General features: G+C 41.3%; 1 protein-coding gene across 4 annotated transcripts in view; it reads left to right on the forward strand.

The window, feature by feature from the left end:
• Positions 1-22,435, forward strand: part of ATP9B (ATPase phospholipid transporting 9B (putative)) — a 314,205-nt gene extending 291,770 nt beyond the window's left edge. For 3 of the 4 annotated variants that reach the window (XM_075921103.1, XM_006128868.4, XM_075921104.1), the window contains 9 exons: positions 2,372-2,461; positions 2,976-3,120; positions 3,445-3,509; positions 4,466-4,621; positions 4,792-4,856; positions 7,946-8,054; positions 13,147-13,204; positions 13,884-14,087; positions 22,070-22,435. In XM_075921103.1, coding sequence (XP_075777218.1) covers positions 2,372-2,461; positions 2,976-3,120; positions 3,445-3,509; positions 4,466-4,621; positions 4,792-4,856; positions 7,946-8,054; positions 13,147-13,204; positions 13,884-14,087; positions 22,070-22,206 — 1,029 coding nt within the window. In that variant the 3' untranslated portion in view covers positions 22,207-22,435. Of the gene's footprint in view, positions 1-2,371; positions 2,462-2,975; positions 3,121-3,444; positions 3,510-4,465; positions 4,622-4,791; positions 4,857-7,945; positions 8,055-13,146; positions 13,205-13,883; positions 14,088-20,776; positions 20,810-22,069 lie in introns of all 4 variants that reach the window. The other variant, XM_006128867.4, reaches the window with a different exon arrangement.
• The last annotated feature ends 395 nt before the right edge of the window (positions 22,436-22,830 follow it).

Here is a 22,830-nt window from a genome sequence, read left to right on the forward strand (position 1 = left end):
CACCCAGGACTACTGGGTCCATGAGGACCTGCGGCTGCGGCAGCGGAGCTTGGAGACGCTGGAGGAGCAGAGCCGTGCCCTCCGAGGTCACCTCCAGACCTTGGTGGACAGGTTCCTGCCTCCTCCTGCTCCAGCCCCTGCGACCACCTCAGCTGTCGCTCCTCCTCCCACCTCTACTCCCCCTCCCGCTTCCTCCGCACACCCTGCCCCACCCGCCACACCCACTCCCCCCCCGACGCTCCCTCACCCGCAGTGCTGTGAGACGGGAGAGCCAGCAGGACCCCCAATCTTGAGCTTTCCCTCCCTTTCCTCCCCCTTCCAGCTCCTTCCTCCCAGGTTTCCCCCTCCTCTCTCCCACCATCATTCCTCCTTCCCTCCACCCCAGTTATGTACAATAAAGAGAGGTTTTTTGGCAAAACAGGTGTTTTTATTTTACATTAGAAAGGGGAGTTAGGGAGGGGAAAGGGGAAGGAGGGGAGGGTGGAAGAAGGCCCCAGTGGGGCATGCAGGGAGAGTTCAGTCCTCCACCTGAAAGCTCTCCCACAGGGCGGCCCCTCATTGGGCCTCCCGGACGGCGGCAGTGCGGGGCTGCGCGTACTGGCCAGCCACGTGCTCAGCCTCAGCCATCCAGGCTGGCAGGAAAGCCTCCCCCTTCCGCTCAAATAAATTGTGCGGCACACAACATGCTGCCACCACGAGAGGGATATTGTGCTCGGCGAGGTCGAGGCGGGTGAGGAGGCACCTAAATCGGGCTTTCAGTCAGCTAAAGGCCCCCTCGACCACAATGCGGGCCCTGGTGAGCCTGGCATTGAAGGCCTGCCGGGAGGGGTTGAGGTGTCCCGTAGAGGGCTTCATGAGCCAGTGCCGTAGGGGGTAGGCAGCATCCCCTACTAGGCAGACGGGCATGTCCACATCCCCGACCCTGATGTGGCAGTTGGGGAAGAAGGTCCCGGCATGCAGCCTCTGGCACACGGAGGAGTTGCAGAACAGCCTGGCGTCGTGTGCCTTGCTGGACCAGCCCACATTAATGTCCGTGAACTGGCCCCGGTGGTCAGACACAGCCTGCAGGAGGACAGAGAAGTACCCCTTGCGGTTGATGTACTGGGAGGCCTAGTGTTCCGGGGCACGGATGGGGATGTGCATCCCGCCGATGGCCCCCACAGTTGGGGAACCTGAGGGCGCTGAACCCCTGGATGACCACAGCTGGGTCGGCGTGGCGGACCACGCTACGGAGCAGCACCTGGTTGATGGCCTTGACCACCTGCAGAGAGAGACAGCAAACTGCGAATCGCTGGGGCGCCCGGGTGGCTGGGAGTGTTCATTCCCTGGCACTGCCCCGCGCCCCACTCCTGGAAGCAACCCCCGCGGGCGGCATGTAGTACAGCCGGGACAGACCAAACCCTCCCGTGTGAGGCACTTTTGCCGCCTCCTGCCCCCCCATTTTCCCTGGGGCAGTCCATCCCCTCCTTGCAGCCCTCCTCCCCCCCGGCCCAGTGGCCGGTGAGTGCCGTACCTGCATGAGCACTGCTCTGACGGTGGATTTCCCCACACTGAACTGGTTCCTGACAGATCGGTAGCTGTCCGGCGTGGAGAGCTTCCACAGGGCGATGGCCACACGCTTCTGGACGGGGATGGCGGGCCTCATGCAAGTGTCCCATCGCCGCAGAGCAGGGGCAAGCCACTCGTAGAGCTCCAGGAAGGTGTCCTCCTTCATCCTGAAGTTCTGGGTCCACTGTTGGTCTCCCCAGTGCTCCAGGACGATGCGGTACCACCAGTTGCTGCTGGTGTCCAGACGCCAGATGCGGCGGGGCACGCTGGCGTCCGGACGCTGCTGCGGCTCCTCCACGGCCCCCAGGGAGGCTTGCAGCAGCAAGCTCTGGCTCCATGGTGCCAACTGTGGCGGCGTCCCCAATGGGAACCACCGACACAGGCAGACAGAGAGGAAAACGCTTTGATGTCCCTCTGCGAGGTAGGCTGAGAACCGGCTGTCCAGGAGGTCCCTTTAAGCACGAGCCTCAGACAGCAGCCACACAAAGCAACTACTGACCTGATGCCCTGCCGGAACCGGTTTCAGCTGCCCTTAAATGCGACCCAGCATCCAATCAGTGTGGACACGCTATTTCGAATTAGCAAAACACTAATTCAAATTAGTTTTTGGGTTTCAATGTGTTGTTTCGAATTAGCTTATTTCGAATTAACGAATTTGAATAAGTTAGTTCGAATTAGCGCTGTAATGTAGACATACCCTGGGGTACAACACTTTGAAGATCAGGGTTTTTTTGGTCTTGGTTTCTCTAAATAGTTTCTCTGATATTTCAATTCAAACTTATTTAACCATTTTTTTAATTTTGATTGTGTATTTTTATTGAAGGTAACAAGTCGAGGAGAAGCTCACTTAGAACTTAATGCTTTTAGAAGGAAGCATGACTGCGCTTTAGTGATATCTGGAGACTCTCTAGAGGTATGACCTCAACTTCTATCAAAAGTAATTTGGTTGCACAATTTCATATGAAAAGGAAAGGGTTGTTTATACTCTCAGTTATTTTAAAATGTTTCGAAAATTACCTCTGTTCTTTAAACCATTGTCAGGATTGCTGTTGTGTTTAAGCCATAAATCAAGAACACCTATACTAGAAAACCAAACCTTATTGTTTTATTGGCAATTGCTTAAGCCAGGTTTACATTAATGAAATGTGTAAACAATATGATTTGGTACTGTGAATATTTGGAATTTTGTGTCTCGTATTAGCACTAATGAAACATCTCTAAGAGTGATAGTTTACAATAAAAAAAAATCAAGGTCCAGGGAATGTGAGTAAAATTATTTTGTTGCTGTCACTCAAGCAAAATGATAGCAGAAGGAGGGATTTCCTTTTCATTCAAGTGTCTCTATTAGTGAAATGAACCTATATTGTGATTCTTGTCATAATTAAGAACAGAAGATCAAATAGGATGAAATATGTTGATTTCCATAGGTTTGTCTGAAGTACTATGAGCATGAATTTGTAGAGCTGGCATGCCAATGCCCTGCTGTCGTTTGCTGCCGATGTTCACCCACCCAGAAAGCTCATATTGTGAAACTGTTACAGCACCACACTGGAAAACGAACATGTGCTATAGGTGAGTGCCAGACCTAGTTTCATTCAAAATAACAAGAACTGGATAAATTTGGACAGTAGATGGCAATAGTGAGAAATAAATGCTGGTTATAGCTCAGCATTTCAAAGTATTTCACTTCCAAATATTACAGTTTCTTTACAGTAAAAGATGATCCATTGAAAAGTTTTTAAAAAAATGTTCAAACAAATATATCTTGATCATTGACATTATATTTATTTTAATCTGCGTTCAAATTGCAAGAACTTAATGATACTACATTACTAAAAAGTGCCTAAAGAGAGGGAAAGAGTTTGAATAACTGCATATTGCAATGGCATTTTCCAGGTGATGGAGGAAATGATGTCAGCATGATCCAAGCAGCAGATTGTGGAATTGGAATCGAAGGCAAGGTAACTTGATCTATTTTCATGTACATAATCCTACATGTGATTTCAATAGTATTGTACTATGAGCTTTCTTTTTAAATTGTAATTATGCTGCAGCCTGATAGTGAAGACATTGGTATAGTTCACACTTTTCAATGTAATATAAATAGTTGTTTAAGTATTTAAGAGAAATGTCAGAAAATCTATGTATTAATATTTTCTTAGCTATAGTCTTTTTTCTTATCTTGTAAGTAGAAACGATTAAGAAAAGCACAATCCTTGTAAGTAATTTTGTACATATGTTACACTGAAAAAAAGTCAGGCTTAGGTGATTGTATATCTGCAGCAGTCGTCAGTGACTGTTCAGAGTATTCAATATACTGTTGTTTATATCTTCAATTAAATACATCGTAATGCTGATCATTAAGATGCTTTGCTATTAAGATCATGTGGAGATGACAGACTCAGTGATTTTTTTCCAAGACTTCCATGATTTCTGCGATGGCAGGGCTGGTGCAACTGTCGCTGCCGAAACAGCAGCAACAGAGCTGAACACCCGAAGGGGAGGGTTAGGTCAGCCCCTGCTGCAGGAGCAGTGACAATGGCAAGTCCTGGGGCTGCCAGAGCAGTAGAAAATGACCAGCCCCATGGGCGGAGCGGTGGCCCCCAAAAACGACTGAGCAGTGCCCCCACTGTTAGTCTCTCCCTCCTTCAGCATATCTTTAGTAAAAGTTAGGCACAGGTCATTGGCTTCCATGAATTTTTGTTTATAGACTACAGCCTGTCTCTGATGTCTACTAAGTGACAGAATCTTAACCTTATCTATTATAATACAGGAGTAATTTTTGAAGTTACAAATTGCTGCTTATAATTTTGAAATCTGGATTTTTTGGTTTATTATTAATCTGTTGAGACACTTTCCAAGATCCTATTTTGCATGGAATGTAATACTTTTAACATGTATTTTGTTTTTGCTTTAGGAGGGAAAACAAGCTTCCCTGGCAGCTGACTTTTCTATCACACAATTTAAACACATTGGAAGGCTGCTGATGGTTCATGGTCGAAATAGTTACAAAAGATCAGCAGCACTTGGTCAATTTGTCATGCACAGGGGCCTTATTATTTCAACTATGCAGGTATTCAGTCTTTTCTGTTTCTATAATGCCGATATGTCATTGCAGGTAAAAATATTTATTGTGAAAGTTTTAAAATTAATAATTTAATTTGAGTTGTAGTTAATTGCATTGCTTGGAGAGGAATTGTTATAAAGCAACTAATAGTTTTAAAATGTGTTCTTTTTTTCAAGGCTGTATTTTCTTCAGTCTTCTATTTTGCTTCTATCCCTTTGTACCAGGGATTCCTAATGGTAGGGTAAGTTACAGTCAATAGTTCTAATACCAGGTAACATTTATTTCAGTATAATTTCATTTTTTTAAAGAAAATACTAGTTTTTGCCACGTTTTTCTTGCATTTGTGATTGACAAGCTAACAGGTACTTGTATGTTCAAAACACCATCCATTTAGCAGAGGGTCACAGAGCAACCAACCTCCTTTACCACTCCTCAGTGCTGAAACTCTCAAAAGTAGCACAAGATACCAGGTATCCCATTGGCAATGCCTTGTAGAAATAAAACTAATCCTTTAAGAAAAAAAATCCCAAATACTAAGGTGTATGAGTAAAAGTAAAAAAAACTAATTTGATTTCAACATCAAAGCCGCTGATCCAAATGCCTACATTATGGCAACTGCAAAAACAAGTGAGCTGCACATAACTGGGCATATCCAGCTTAGTGAAGCACCTCAGTTGTAACTGAATGTAACACACGTTTTTTCCTGTGGACCTTTTTCCATCATCAGTTTCCAGTTTTCCACTTTTTCCACCGTAAAAGATCTTTCTGAGGCTGGACTGTATGTACTCTGTTCTGCTGCCCACATTTGAAATTTACAAGTATAAGTGGGGTGAAAACACAGTGCTTTACCTGACCGAAATCATTGCTTTATACCTTTTGCTTGTGGAGTATCTGAAGGCCTCAAAGCACTGTACAGGAGATCACATGCTCAAGTCACAGCTCAGGTTCAGGCATGACTGGATCCTGTGCAGTTGTAATGCAGAACTCCTCAAAATGTTGCTGCAACAAGTCCTTTTACGTAGCATATGACATATTTAGATTTATGTGCATCAGTATAGATTTAGAAGTTTAACTATAAGCTCTTGATCTTGAAAATCTTGGCCTGAATTCAAAGTGATTTTGGAGTGCTTGTGTTTTTAAATCTTTTAAGTTATTCATAACTTCTGATGTTGCCTTCCTATGGAGACGTGCAGAAAGGTCAATGTAATCTCATTGCCAATTGTTTTCTTTGGTGGCCTTCAGTACATGAGAACCATATGATTCCTCTAGTCCAGCAAATGACTAACTCTTGTGCTTTTCATTTCTTCTCCTTGGTGGCCATGTTCACTGCAGCCTATGACTAGAGCAAGATTTCCAGCTAGGCACAGTAGGCATGTGCTTAGAGGCACTTAAAATTTAAAAGTAGGTTAAAAGTTGGAAGGTTACATACAGCTCTCCTATGGGTGTCCAGACTCCGGGCATAGGTTGATAGCAGCCCAGCATGTGGGGCTGAAGCAAGGTGAGTGTCTCAGCCACCCAGCCAGGGGCTGCTGTGAGTTACTACCTGGCAGGGTGCCTGCTGAAGTTCCTGGGAGCCTCCTAGCCCCTTTCCAATCTTGGTAGCCTCTGCTTTAGCGCCCCATTCACTTGCATGGGCAGAGTGGGAGAGATAGAAGTCTGCTGAGGGCCACTCACCATGGAGAGAGGTACAATCTTCCCCCACCCACACCTTGAGCTTTGCATGGGGTGAATGGATTACATCCCCGCTCAAGCTGGAAGCTCTGTTGATGGAGGATCTTGTGTCTTCCCAGTGTGTGTATATTTCTTTTAATTGCATTTGTAAGGAAAAAAGGTAGGTCAGGTATAGGCGAGAGAAGTGCTAAAGAAACCGTGCCTAGATTTCACATAAGGTATATATCTAGGCCTACCTTTGTTTCTTGACAATCACTTTGACCCTTTTGTTGGCAATCGCTACAGCACATAGGTTTGCCTGTTACTCTGCAGCTACTGGATTATCCATTAATACCCAGGAACCTTCTTTTGGCCCATCTTTCTGATTTACAGTGGTAGATAGGCCTTGCCTACACTTGCGTATGCACTGATATAGATATGCACTCCCATAGGGAAACCCAATCTTGAGTGCTGTCTCAAAGAAGGGGACTTCTCAGTCTGTTGTAGCAGCTGTGTTTGATGTCATCTGCAGCCCTCTTGAGCTGTAGAACCCTGCAAACCTGCTTTATATCTGCAAGTATCTGCATCCATGGATGAAGATGTAGATATCCACAGCTCATTTTTTTCAAATGCAGATTTTGTATCTAGAAACTTATATCCACAGTTCATTTGGTATCCAGACAGGGCTCTGTCAGTCTTCCTATTGAAGTAGGGGGTTCCCGTAAACCAGTTTTCAGCTGGTGGTCTGATTCCTCCCCTTACCCCCAAACCTCCAAGTGAGAATACCATAGTCTTCTTGCTGCTAAAAATTGAAACTCTTGCTAGTGGTCGTGAAGTTTTCCCATAGAGGCTGTCTCCAAATCAGCTACACAGTCTTTCTGTCTCCTGCATACACTCAGGACTGGAAGCATCCAAGATGGCCTTGTTACAAGGAACTGATTTGTCAGCATGTTTTCAGGATTTCTTTTCAGCAGCAACCATGCATTGTGTCTGTCTTAATCTCCTGCCCTCTTCCCCCTCACTTTTATAATTATTATTATTATTATTATTATTATTATTATTTTTAATACAATAGCATCTAGAGACCCAAACCAAATCAGGGTCCCATTACACTAGCCACTTCATAGACATACAGGAAGTTCTCAAAGAATTTACAAATCTTCTAGAGTACCATATCAAAAGTACATGATTTGTGGTCTTCAAATCCATTGGTCCTAAGACAGCATATGTTTATTAAAAACCCAGCTGTTGAGATCTTTTGATTCACTTGTGCCATCTTTCAGTAATGTGACAACACTTGTTTCCATATTTGTTTTTCATATTGTATTACAAAGATGCTAACAATAGGAGATGCAACAGTGAGTTTGTCTTGTCTGGTTTCAAAATTGAATTAAGTTTTGTGACTGTAATAAATTAGGTGGTAGGTTTGTCTAAATTTTTGTTAGTGTATTGGTGTCCCACAATTGTACACAATTGGCAACTCTCAGAAGAAGCCCAGGATCAGGTAAATTAGTATTTGCAAATGTGTGTGGGTAAGTTACCCCGCGCTGACAGGTACAACTTTCACTAAGCCAGATTTACTCAACTTTAAAAATCACTATTTAAGGATTATTTCATGTTAATAGATTTCATAAAGAGTACAATTGAATGATTTTCACATAGACTGTTTTTTTCCCTAAGGTATGCGACCATATACACTATGTTTCCAGTCTTCTCTTTAGTTTTGGATCAGGATGTGAAGCCAGAAATGGCATTGCTATATCCAGAACTTTATAAGGACCTCACCAAGGTATGAATATGCAAAGTGTTCAAATATAAATTATATTTATTTTGACTCTGGTATGCACAAAAATCATTGCAAGTTATATTTACAATGAAGAGATGTTTCAGGTAAGACAAACTCACAATTAGGCCTTCTGATTTCCAAGTGTTCTTCCATTGTTAATACTTTGTCATAATATTAATAATGTTTATTACTACTACTACTTAAGTGAATATATAATGCAATATAATTTATGGCAGGTTTTCTAAGTTTACAATTGTGTTTTAATTTTAGAAATACAATTTTAAGGAGAAATTCAGCTTTTTTCACCATGTTAGATAGAGTTGGATAATCTTTTCTGGTAATATGACAACCAGGCATTTTTAAAATCTGTGGTGGTCTGGTTTTAGCTTTAGCTTCATTAACAGATTCCTTATTCATAATCACATTACTGTTTGTGTATAGTTCTCATACCTTGCTTTAATTAGTGTGCATTTTTCGCCTGTTCTGATAAATAAGACCCATTCCAAATATTTCAACCGCAGAAGAGCTCTTCAAACCAAATTATTTATAAAAAACACTTTTCAAATGTACTGAACTAGCTGTAATCTCAGTGGTTTCAACTGGTGATAAACCATACTGTTTTGTTATGCAAAACTTTAACATAATATTAAAAAAGGCAAGCATAGTTGCTGAAAGAAGATTTCATCCATATTTGAAAATAGTTTCAGGATTTTTGTTCCTTAGGCCAATGGAGATCATCATCGTGGCAGTTCTCAAAGGATCATAATCTACTTGCAGACCAAACACCTCCTGGTTCAGTCTCTAGCTAGGTCCTTAAGATGTTACGACTGGATATTCAGATTGACCATTACTGCGAATCTTACTGTCTCTCTAGGGCTTTTTGGCAACCATGTAGCTGTCCATATAGCAGCATTCATTGGCACAAACACTTCAGAAAACATTGATCTTTTATGCTAGTATGTCCATTCCAAGAAAGCCACCAAAGTCAAACTGTGCTGATGGAGGCGGTTGCTGCATTTGGCCTCAGCCTCATTTCTGATCTGTTCTGCCACTTAATATGGAGAGGTTGATGAAGATAAGAATAAAAAATGTCAGTTTGGTGTCTTTCATTCTTCCTCCACACCCACATTTCACTGCCAAACAGTTACTATAAATGGGGTTCTGTAGATACATGGCTTTATACCAGGCTTAATGTCACAGTAGCCCACAGAGGCCTCTCATGGTCTGGGACATAGCAGAAGCTATACAAATGTCCATATCTGTCAAGTATCCTCCCGTACTGTCTTGGTCACTGGTCAAGTTTTTGACATTTGCCACCTATACGATGTCCCATCCATAATGTTAATGCTGAATAGATTATAAAATGGAGCTCAAGGCTGATAATGGACAGGGAGTTAATTTTTATCAAGGTTAGACTAATAAATAGACCAATACATGTTGCTTCTTACCCGATCAGATTGTCTGGTTCTGTATTGGCTAATGGCATTTTGCCATTGTTGCAGTATACATTCCCAATAGTATCAAGTCCAGTAATGCACTGCAGATAATTTTTACCAACAACTGCAGACAATCCTTAATGAAACTGAGAAAAGATGTCATCCTGATTATGGGCAACTTCAGTGAGCTGGAAGTAAAGGATAATGATCTCTGGACAAATATACTCAGGAATTTTGATATTATGTAGAACAAGGACCGGCAGCAACTGCTAGAATTTGCATGGTGATTGCTGATTTGCTTTTCTGTCACCAGAAGATTGAAGGTAGACCTATTACAGGCCAGATGGATTCATTAGGATGGCAGTCAATGGTCATGGATATATGCATTCAGAAGGGGTGCTCAACTTGCCACTGACCATCAGTTCCTACTGACAAAATTGCACCTCCAAAAGAGTGCAGGCACATCACAAATAAAAATCACGGTATCTCCAGCTCTGTCAGCTGTACACCTCTTGCTGAAAAAAGACAATGTCTCCTGGCCAGGGGAAAGCTATTTGGAATACTGTCCCAGAAAATAGTAATGGAAGAGAGAATAAAAATAGGGAAAACATTAGTTACAGACTAAAATTTCTATTTTTCATAAAGTTATCTAATTAATTTTGAGGAATCTAGGGGTCTGAGATTAGTGTGTCAAATTGTTCCTCTGAGTCTCTGAAATTTACCACCAAAATCTGGATTCCAGTTCACTGGATTGTGCCTTCCTTTCAACTTATATTTTGTAAAGTATCTAATGGATTTGCAGAACTTGGCTTGCAATATAAACTGGTGGCTCCCTTTGGAGTATGAACTTCTCTTTTGAACTAGAATGTCCTTTACATTGGTACAATCAGCCCTGGCTTTCGGGTTGCTACAAAAAGTCACAGGAAACTTGCAAATTTGGCTTTTTCCTACCTATACACGGAGTCTAATCACACTCCTGCGTCCCTCAGAAAGCTACAAAAAGTCTGGGACCTAGCATTCATTATTGGTCAGGTGAGTCTGAAATAACTGTAATCGCTTGGGATACAGTGAGATCAGTCCTCTCTAGAATGTCAAATTCTCCAGACACCTCTACAGAAGTTAATGTAACTGTTTATGGATCTATTCTATCAGCAGCTTGTCAGTGCCTGATGCACAGTCACTTCCAGTTGCTTTTTTTCTTCCAAAAGTCTTTAGATCCATTTTATTTTCAATTTTATCTCAGGCTTGGGAGTCTTGGAGAGCAGGGGGATTTTTTTCTCTTAGCTGTTTGAAAGTCCCACTCTTGTCTCCCGCCCTCCCCCCCCCTTTTTTCAAATTAGCATTTCAAGACATTGAAATCTTCAGCTCATGATAGTTTTCCACTCAGCCCCACTTGCTGCCAGTGGTGGTCTAGTGCTTTTTTTATATATTGAATGTTGTTGGTGTTATGTGAAAGAGGCTCCTTTCCAAAGAGTAATTAATGCAGTTAATTTAGGGCTTGCATACTTGAATATTTAGTCTGTGGATGTTGGGGTATGAATCTAGCCTGCAACAAACTATCCATGTGGACCATGCTAACATGCATTAACAGTTGTTTAATGCACTTTGATCTAGTCTCCTTTAGACTAGAGTACGTTAACCAACTGTTAATGCACATCTGTAGGGCACATGCAGACAATGCCTGTAGACTAGTTTGGGGTAGTTTCACACCCAGCTTTTTGCAAATTAAGTGTTTATGTAGATGAGACCTTAGGCTCTGTAACATTGTGCAATGGTTTTGTGAAATACAGACTAAACTTTTGTTCAAGCCCAAATCCAGTGTTTAAATAATCTGAGTCAGAAGGTTCCATGGTTTGGCCCCTACAGCACTGAATTTCAAATAATAGAGCCCAGAGAACAGTTTTAGGAGGAAGAAACTAAGAATGTGAGGAGACTTGAGAACTGTATTGTCTTTATAGAGAAAACCTAGTCAATGTGTGGTTATGGACCAATAATACTCCGCTGTACAGAAGAGTAACTCATCCAATACAGGAAAGACACATGAAGGAGAAGTACCATTCCCTGGTCTACTGAGGGATCCTGGACAAGTGGACAAAGCTTAGAATGTAGGTGAAGGCTGCTAGATATGGGAGGGGCCAGACATCCAAGTGAGAGAATGTTTCAGCATCTTTGCCAGCATGGAGTCATAAAATAATGCTGTGATGGAATTGTTTCTTGTCCCCTTCTGTGATTGAATCCCTACTTCTGGTGCAGATTTCCTCCTCTCTTGGGCAGATTCTAAACCTTCAGGGCTGGTGAATCAAGCTTCAAGAGTCCATTCCCCCCACACTTTCAGAAATAGCTGTCTGCTTGTAACCTGTGGGCTAGAAGAGTCATGGTCCAGTGCTAGAGCAACATATCCTGTTCAGAGGGAAAATTCTGAACTCCATAGACTATTTTTCTTAAATTATTTAGGTTTGCCTTTGACTTAGATGTGTATTTTGTTCTGGCTATGAAATCATTTGCATAATTTTGTTCAGTGTGTGTTCTTAAACATATTTTAACAGGTTTGTTTGCCTTACTTGGGACCAGTATTCTAGGCAATTCTAGGCAAAGGATAAGGAGTTGATTAAGACTAGGATAATATTTTTAGTCTCAGCCTATATCAATAGAATGGGTTCATCACTGTCTGTGGCCAGGCTATTTTGAAATCCATTTCTTTGCTGAATGCAGAGTCACATCTGTGTGGGTGTAATCAGCTCTTTCATAGGCAGAAACAGATGAGTTTTTTTATGCCTGCTTGTATTTTCAGTGCCTGCACTTTCTTCTAAGTCTTAACGAGTTTCATAAATCCATTCATAGGATGCATGACACACAGGCATATACACATGCAAACTAAATTATATGTTCTTTGATTTATACATGTGTAAGCCAATTAATTTTGATTAGGCCCATGATTTGTTTACTGCCACGGGAAGACAAAAATTATCGGGTAAGGAAATAATCTATAAAAACTTTTAAAGTAATAAGCTTTTATTGTTTTAATGAATACAAAAATGGGCACTGTGCCTTAGCAAATGGCTACCTGACATTTAAAGGAATATGCAGTGCTCCGTATCAGTCCCAGGATACTAGAGACAGGGTAATATTGTACCTTTCTGCCACTGAAGAAGAGCTCTGTGTTGCTTAAAAGCTTGTCTCTCTGATGAGCAGAATTTGTCTGTTTCAAGGGACAGTTAGCATGTACTATACCAATTATGGTCTTGTTTGGTATCTTTGAGACTCAGGACTGCAGTTCTAAACTATTGTTTTCTTTCATGCATATGTTAAAATGTAACAAATAAAAGTCCTTCCCAAAAATTTAAAAGCAAACCAAGTAACAATTTTAATGTAACTAGAGTCTTTCTAAAAGAGAAACCAATAACAGTGAAAAATAAAATGCCTGGTTTTTCTTTATATTCAACTGTTGTATTCCCAACATTATGATTTTTCAACACAAATTTCAAGCTAATCTGTAAGATTCATGTCTAACAAAAACTTTGCAGCCCATGTCACATATAAAAGTTCTCTGTGTAATTGTAAAATTAACATTTGCCTTTGACAGAGTAATGCTACTCCGAAATCTGCATATCAAGTAGATTTTTCTGCTGTATTTAACTAACTTTTCTTCTTTCCTCTAGGGTAGATCCTTGTCATTTAAAACCTTCCTCGTCTGGGTTTTAATCAGTATTTACCAAGGTAGGAGAGTTTCCTAATTTTACTGAAGTTTTTCTGTCTGCTGTTAACAATATTGTTTTTCAATCACAGATTAAATTTCCAAAGTTTAAAATTTCATTCATCGTTATACAAATTGCTTTCTGTTTATCTGTGAATCAATTTTCAAGCAGTGTGCCAGATCTGTTCAGGATGTGGTGTGGTTTGGTATTTTTATTGATAGATGTTGCCTAAAATCTTATCTGTTTTTAATTAAATGTTAATCCAAAAATTTTTAACGAGCACTTATCATATTGCAAACACTCCACAGTGGTTTTCTTTCATTGCATGATAGAAGTACTGTTTAAGAAATCCGAATTATCTAATCTGTTACAAATTGTTGTTCACATTTTGTCTACTGCTACACATAAATGAGAGATTGTTGAAAATACAATTAATTGTTGACCAGATACATTACACTACATTGTGTTTAATATTCTAATAGTAATTTTTTAGTTTTTGACAATCTCATTTCAATTCTTCTGTTTTTATATACATGATCTAAAAATAAATGTTAGTGTTGCTCTTTAATAAGAAAATTATCTAGACTGTTTTCACAGTAGCTAATACATTTTCAACCTGCATTTGTAAAGATGAATTCCCCAACATATAGTTACAGATTCACTGTGCAAATTTTTTGTGGTGTGTGTGTGTTTGTTTTTAGGTGGCATTCTGATGTATGGAGCCCTTCTCCTTTTTGAATCTGAATTTGTACATGTTGTTGCAATTTCTTTTACTGCCCTAATTTTGACTGAACTCTTGATGGTTGCACTGACCATACGAACATGGCACTGGTTAATGGTGGTGGCTGAATTCTTCAGTCTTGGCTGCTATGTGGCCTCTCTTGCATTTCTAAATGAATATTTTGGTAAGTAGCTATGGAAAATCTTTCCCTGCAAAATACACTTTCTAACATACAATTCTTTGTAATTTTTTTCTCATGTTAGGTTGCAAATGTGTAGTAATATAGTTTGTGAAAGAGCTTCAACAAGTAAAATTTTATTTTAATTTGAATGTAAAGACATGTTTAATCACAAATTGCAAAATTCTCTGCCGTGTTTTTCTTTAGGATTTGTAACTTTTTTTATACAGTTTGTGACAATTTTACTCAAGTAACATAAGCTTATTTTGTTGTCAGCTTTGTTTCAGGGACAAAAACTCAAACTGCTTATCTCGAATCAGCTTTGAGTAGTTATTAGACATATAATACTGAAATTGGATATAATGTAATGAAAAACCATTCCAAAGTACCAGCTTCCAAAACTCTTTGGCTGCGTCTAGACTGGCATGATTTTGCGGAAATACTTTTAATGGAAAAGTATTTCCATGAAAAGTATTTCCTCAAAAGAGCGTCTAGATTGGCATGGATGCTTTTGCGCAAAAAGTGCTTTTGCGGTAAAGCATCTATGCCCAGGATAGACGTGCTTTTGCGCAAGTAAGCTCCGATGGCCATTTTAGCCATCGGGCTTTCTTGTGCAAAAAACTAAGGTGCCTGTCTACACTGGCCCTCCTGCGCGCTTATCCCTGAGCGGGAGCATCAAAATATTTGCGCAAGAAGCACTGAATTCTTACATTAGAACGTCAGTGCTCTTGCGCAAATTCAAGTGGCCAGTGTAGACAGCTGGCAAGTTTTTGTGCAAAAGCGTTTGCACAAAATCTGCCAGTCTAGATGCACCCTGTGGGTGTGTCTGCACTGCAATAGAAGACCCATGCACATGACACTAAGGCAGAAGGGCTATAAAATTGCAGTGTAGAGATTTGGGTTGGGGATAGGGCCCACACCCAAATGTCTACATTGCCATTTTGTAGCCACTTAGCCTGAATCAGCTGTCTGAGCTCTGAAACCTGATTCCATATGTTGCATTGTGTGTGGTTTTTTTATTACAGTGTGGACATACCCTTAGTGCTGGTCTGCTGGTTTATCCTTAAAAAGCTGCTATACCAATGGGAGAGCTTCTCCTGTTTGTGTAATTAGGGGATGATGGCTATGTCAGTGGGAAAAACCCTCCCAGCTGCATAGCACTGCTTACACTGGGAGTTAGGTCATTTGTTGTTTGTGGAGGGGTAGTTATAGTGATATAAATTTGTAGTTTAGACCTGGCCTTATGGCTAATCTACACTACAAAATTAAATCTGATTAATTTCCATCAGCATAAAGCCACCACAGTAACTATATCGCTTGTGTATGTCTGCAGTTGCCGCCTTGTGTCAGCAGTGCACATTCTCACTAGCAATGCTTGCAATGATTGAACTGTCAGTACGGGGCATTATGGGATGGCTTCTGAAAGCCAGCAACCGTCCATGAGTCAGCAGTGCAGTGTCTGCATTGACATTGTGTCAACCTAACTATATTGACTCCACACTTCTTGTGGCGTTGGTGTCCCACGTCAGCGGGAACAAAATTTCAATGTAGACGCTTAGTCAGGTTAATGTAAGTTGCCTTGCTTTGGCCTGACTCAGTTGTGTAGTCCAAGTCTTAGGGCTTGTCTCCACTACCCGGAGATTGAAGCTGCAGCAATTGATCCACCAGGGGTCAATTTAGTGGGTATATTAAAGACCCGCTAGACACAGATTGCTCTCCCAAAGACACCAGTACTCCACTGGAATGAGAAGCATTAAGGTAAGCCACCAGGAAAGTTTCTTGCGTCAACCCAGCATGGTGTAGACACTGCAGTAAGTCAACCTAAGCTATGTCGACTCCTGCTACATTATTCACAAAGCTGGAATTATGTAACTTAGGTCGACTTTACCCCATAGCGTAGACCTGCCATTAGAGTCATATAGTGTAAAGCCAGAAGGGACCACCAAATCATCTAGTGTGACCTCATCAATGTCACAGGCCCTGACAGCACCCAGCCACCCTCACTCCAAATCCAACAGCCATAATTAGGCCAAAGGAATACATTTCTGAGAGAACTATTTGCACCACAGGTGGATAACAGGAAGGACTAAGGTGCATCAATGTCTCAGGCATCTGCAATGGCAGGGAAGTGTTTTAGTGAGATAAATCCCAGTGACATATCAACACTTTACACCTGTAACATAAAAAGTTTTACAGAAATATACATGACATTTATTAACATGTTGATTTCAAGTCTCCAGATAGTAGTTAGAATGCATTTTAATATTTCTGTATATAATAATCAAGCCTATTTTATTAGGTGGCAGAAACAATCCAAAAAGATATTCCCAGTCCTAATGATCATTTTCTTGTATTGAATAAAAATATTTGTTGCTTGTACTACTAAGGTAATGTCCATAAATATATTACTGCTGGCCAAAGCCTGGTACAGTGATGACTACTAGCAGTATTCAGTGTTCTCCATGCCATTTCTCCCTGTGCAATTTAAATATGACCTATCATTTAATTCTCTTAATTAAAATATTGTAATGGGCATTGCTGAAGCTTGAATTACAGCAACATCTAATATTGTAGACACATTCCAAACCTGAAAGTCTCTCCCCTAAAGCCTTTGCAATGAAATATTCAGTAACAAATGTATAAATTTTATCTTTTGAGACCTAATTCAGATTTGAAACCTGGCCTGTAAAGTCAAACTTTAGTGTACTAAGAAGGCATTTTGTCCATGTGTGTAGCAGACTTTGCATAGAGCTGAAGATTTATTCTGTTGGTTTGTGGAAGTTAGTTCCAATGAGTCTCATTAGATCTGATCCAAGAACATATAAGGATTTGTGTATCACTAAATTATAAGGGATTACAATGTGAAGCAGAAGACATTGTTCAAAAATCCTTAAATGGCAATTTTAGAGGAAACTCAGGCTAAGATTTATTTTTCTTATATTAAACTTCAATTGCCCTACATTTTGTCCATGTAGTACTGCTGAGGGAATTCTGCACCAAAAAAAATTAAAAATTCTTCAGAAAAAACTGCACAATATTTTAAAACTATCCAATTAGCTCATCATAAAATGGGATTTTCAGTCTCTCCTCCATGTCCTATTCCCTTTCTATCTCGGTCTTCTCTCCTGCGTCTCTGATCTCTTGCTCCGTCTCTTTCTCTCTCTCCCCTTCTCCTACTGTCTCCCCTCTCTCTCTCAGCTCTCCTCCATCTCCTGCCTCTCTCTCCATCTCACTTTCTCTTCTCCTCCTCCTCCTGCATGGGGAGCGCGGAGCCCAAACGGCTGTTTGCGCCACTTGCTCCCGCGCAGCAGCAGCCCGGCTAAGCGGCTGCCTATGAGCTCCAGCTGCCCCCCTGCATCGTTTCCCTTCACCCCAGCACTGATCCTGCACCCTCCCAGTTGTCCTCCATGTCCCCCTCCCCCTTGTTCCCCTACCCTTCCCCCCAGACAGGGTCTGTTCATGGCCAGGGGGCAGGGCCTGGAGCCGCTGTCATGCCGCACATAACCACCCCCCTTCGCCTCCCACTGTGGTGCTTGGCTGACTTCTGTGCCGCTCAGCCAGGCTGCTGCGGGGGAGCAAGCAGAACAAGCAGCAGTTTGGGCTCCTCCGCGGCGGCCCAGCTGAGCGGGAGGCAACAGCGCCCCCCAGAGGGAACATCCAGCATTTCAACATTACAGAGTCTCAGACATTGGGCTACTATATATATATATGATGCTGCAAAATTCCACATCATTTGTCAATAAATAAATGTGGAGGTTCCATCGCAGCAATGGGGCACACAGGTCACTGACTACACAGAAGTGGGAAATCCCCCTACAACCTGTCTCCCACATCTGAACACAGACTCAGCATTGAGGCTGCACCCAACCCTGACACAGTGCAAGGCCTGGGCCTGCCCCAGAAACATCCCAGGTTCCTGAATCCCCATACCAGGTGCATAAAAATAGCAAGAGAGAGGGACAGCATCTTGCACATGCACCCATCCAGGTGTGAACAGGTCGGTTCAGCATAGCAGGATTCAAGTATGGAAGGACTTAGTGTAAGGGGAAACAGGTGTGAGCTCAAAGGGTTCTGTATGGGGTAATCTGGGTATGGATATCTCAGTGGAGAGACTGGGAGGATTTGGAGGTTCAGGGGCTTGTTGGGGGTTTGTGAGTTCAGTGGATAGGGGCTTAGGGAGAGTCCAGATGTGGGCGGGTGAGGCTTCGCAAGGAGGTCTGAGAGCAGAAGGGCTCTAGATGCAGGTAAGGTGGGTATCTGGGGGAGGAGGAGAGGGAGGCTTCAGATGCAGGGGATGAGACTTGGAAGCATAGGGAGGGGTTTGGGTGCAGGGATATTGTTGGGGGAGTTCTCAACGTGGGGGCTGAGGCTCAGCAGAAGACGTTATGGGGCAGTCCAGATGCATTGGCATTGGGAGCAGGGCCGGATTAAGCGGGGGGTAGCCAGGCAGCTCCCCGGGGCGCCAACCTATGGGAGGCGCCTGATGGCAGCTGTAAAAGGCGCCGCGCTCCCAGGGCCGGGGGCCACACGCACCGCACGCCCGATTGCAGCTTTAAGGTGCACAGTGCGCCGGGGGGGCGGAGCCGCACACGTGTTGCATGCCCGCTGCCCAGGGTGCAGGAATGGCTCAAGCCAGCCCTGGTTGAGAGGACAGGGAGCAGCTTCCCATGCCCCTTCCACTGTAGCTGAGGAGTAATGAAGGCAGGAAGCGAGAAGGGTACAGAGCTTCTTGTAGCCAGATGAGGCTTTTGGGGGTGGGTCTGTGCCAGCCTCTCCTTGCATGTGAAGAGCTAGTCCCATCTTCTCCTGCTCCCAACACAGATGGGACTAGCATCTGAGCCTAGTACAAGGCAGGAGCCACCAGCCATGGCTTCCTGAGCCCTCACAGTTATTTAACTCTGCTGGCTGCTCAAAGCACCTAAAACAATGTACCTGCACTGTTTGGGGCAGAACTCCTAACTGCTCTTGCAGGTTCTCTTTGGTTCCCAATCAGAAAGTCATTTTTCTGAAGGGAAGCAAAAACATTTGTAGGGGAGACAGGAATTCTACATACACACAGTGGTGCAGCGTTCCCCAGGCAGGTATCTAGGAAAATGATAAATACACATTTGTATTTAAAGTTCAGTTTTCTGAAATATAGCTGTGTCATGTGTGCTCAGTTTAGAAGGCAAAGGGGAATAGAGGATGGGCAAAACTGAATTGCAAATCCCACAAACCTTCACTAGAATCTGAGAGTTTTTCCTTCTGACTGATTTTTCAGATCAAATTATTTGCTCAGTGAAACCTGTGTAATTCAGTTAGCCGTCAATGTGATTTCACAGGTGTAATTAGCAGGAATTTAGAATAGAATCTAGCTCCTTCTCTCTTAACTACATTGTCTCTGAAATGTTAACTGGAATAAATGGCACTAAAAGTTGATTTTTGTCATGCAAGTCAGCAGATATCTCTCTCTCCTACGGTTTTCTGTAGCTACAGCTGGATACTCACAGGAAACAAATCTGTTTGGTCTGAAGGTGCCATTAAAAAAGCTTCACCTCTTGCTCTTGGATGCTCCTGTTACTTTCTAGATGTCAGGAGAGGTGCATTGTAATTATGCCACCATGCAGATACTGAGTTGGACATTTTTACTCTGCATCTTTCTGGATCTTCCCTTGTTGGGCTTTCTCTTTGTAGGCAGAGGCTTTAAATGGAAGGTAGTGGGTTATCTACTGAAATGCCACAGAAGGACTGCACATGGCAAGGCACCAGTGAGAATGGAGACAAATATCTTCAACTTTTGATCAAATGGCCACAATTTTGCTCAACACCAAGAAAGGATTTATTATGGTTTCCGCTCAGGGCAAGTGTGCCTGTATTCCCCCTCTGTCATCCCTTGTGGGCACTCTAGGTACCTGTCTCCCTGGTCATCACCGCTCTTGGCTGGACACCCCGGGTGTGTCTCCCTCCTAACCAGGATTTATTCTCTGCCTAAACTCAATCAGATGATGAAGTTTTTGCATACCATGTACAAACAAGCCATGTCCTCCTCTATTTTTGTATGAATAAGAACTTTTAATTAAATAAAGGCTTTTTAGATAGATTGAGCATGTTTAACCCCTAAAAGTCATAAAAATCACAAATTTGGCAACATGTGAACATTGGAAAGATTAAAAACTAAAATATTTGACTGTATCCTACCTTTTAAGTTGCTCATTGCTGAGGAGTGTTGAATTGTGCTCATTATGCATATCTCTACAACAAGAGCATACAGACTTGTGAGTAGTTAAGCAGACTTAATGCTAAATCCTATATATTTTGCAAGGGACATATTTTGACTAATGATTAATAGAATTACCAGAGCATTAACATTTCTCATGCTGCATCTTTCTGAAGTGAATTTGAACTCAGTTTTAAACTTGTAAACTTCATTTGATTGTTGATATAGTAACTTACACTTTTTAGTTTTTTTCAAATGATATAACTTGGGTACTTATGCTTTTAAAGCATGCTTAATTTTAAATAGATACTAAATGCCAAAATGCCAAATTATTTCAACTCTATTGCACAGCATGAAATTATTCAAATTATTCTGATTAATACCACTTATAAAATCTTTCTGATCTCTCTTACCTGTTTCATTTTGTATAGCTAATCTTTTCTAATTTCCTTGTTTTTCTATAAATCTGTCCCTTTCCTATTTCCTTTCTTTGTAACAGGTATAGGCAGAGTGTCTTTTGGAGCTTTCTTAGGTAGGTTGAATTACAATTTCCTCAAAGATTAAAAAATACAGAAACAAAGCCAAACTCATTAAATAAAGACATTACTGTTTCTAGTGTTCATGGATGAATAAACTAGGGCTTCTTTCATAAGCCCATTATAAATTATACGCAAGTTAACAACATGTTTTTCCAGATACCTGGCTTTGTGGTGTTTGTATATTATTAGAATATAATCTGATATTTATAAATATCAGTAGAATTTCTCTGGCAGTTCCAAAATGTCACAGAAGACTAGAAGTGGGATGTCTAGTATGGCTGAATAATAGGAATAATATAAATCCTATTTCTTCCAATAATTTAGGTGCGAGGGTAGGGGACCAAAGTAATTTAATTCTTCTAACTTGATCTTCATTTCTATAATCAACAGCTCTCAGTTGATGACACATAGAACATGTGTCTCAGCTTGCTGCTATTTATACAAGTGGTGATATTAAATGCTGAGTTTTCTCCTATGAATGTTTTCTATTTTTTGGCTAATTTTCTCTTCTAAACTTAAATGAATATTGGGGCAAGGGAGGGATACAAAATATGTTTTCTTTTTTTCTCTCTCTCTGACATACATACATACATACATACATACATAAAGAGAAAGCGGCCAGAGAGAGGGGGTTGGCGAGCGTAACAAGCACAGCGCATAACCCACTAGTAATATTAAAATTTCTGAATGTGAATTTGCATTATCCCTTGGAAAAGACATTATAAGAACAAGAGAAACCATATGAAAATGAAAAGAAAATCCTAACTCTTCAGTGGATTAGTGCGTTTAATGGGGGGTTTTCCTGGTGAGAACGTGTTCTATACCCAAGAAAAACTGACTGCAATGTCCAGTAGGAATCAATGGCAAAACTTTTTTGTAACAGTGAAGCAGGACACGCAAGAGTCTACCACTTTGTATATTGGAAATATTCTGAGTCTTAGGGGGAGAGCTTCACACTCATTCCAGCCACTTTACACAGAGTAGAAGAGCTGGAGTGACAAAAGAGGGCCTAAAAGCCCTATATAGGGCCCAAATTGATTAGATAACATTAACTAATAATAATAATAATTAATAATGGAGAACACTTAGAGCTTATAATTGTATTCCTCATTTAGTCAGCATTAATTTGTAGCACAGTTTTGAATAATAACTTATGAAAACGGTGTATAACTATTTAATGTCTTTGCACCATGTAAGTCTAAGAATCTACACCAGCGCCTCTTCTAACGTATTTTCTTATTTTATTGCTACAGATGTTGCCTTTATCACGACTCTGACCTTCCTGTGGAAAGTGTCAGCTATCACTGTTGTAAGCTGTCTTCCACTTTATATTCTCAAGTACTTGAAGCGTAAATTTTCTCCTCCAAGTTACTCCAAGCTTACCTCGTAAATGTGACAGTATTTCTTCAGTTTTTTCAACCATGCCACTCTGAGAATTGCTTAAGATCACAAACTGTGTTCAAGTGACAACATATTTTGGTTGGACTAAAGAAAGAAAAACTTTTAAACAAATGGCATAAACACAGCACAAAAAGAGGAGGGAATGTTTGCTAGATAACATAGAGAACTACACTTTACTGATAATACTATCAGAAGTAAAATAAACTTCATTTTCTTCATGTTGATTTTTTTTCAGTTACTACAAGTAGAAAATAAACTCAATTTACATTTGAGTTGGCAATGCTGGTTGCTACTGTAAAGGGGTTTTTTTCAACTGCACTGTTCTCCTGAAAGTTGAATAGAAAGTTGAATAGTAAATAATTTCCTAAGAGGTTGCTTATTATTTCCTTGTTGCTTCTATATAGGTATATTCATTCCCACTTACATACAGTATAAAAAGCCTAGATAATGTAAATGCCCATTGTCTGTATTTGCTGCTATATATTGCTCATCCTCAAACATTGATAATATGCACTATTTGAATGATGTACAGATGTCTGCATAGCACAGTATTACTTTAGGGGTTGTTGTCCTTTTTTCTGTATTCTCCATTCCTAACACCAGTAAATATTAA

Source organism: Pelodiscus sinensis, chromosome 2 (assembly GCF_049634645.1).
Source record: "Pelodiscus sinensis isolate JC-2024 chromosome 2, ASM4963464v1, whole genome shotgun sequence".
In the NCBI taxonomy this organism is placed as follows: Eukaryota; Metazoa; Chordata; order Testudines; family Trionychidae; genus Pelodiscus; species Pelodiscus sinensis.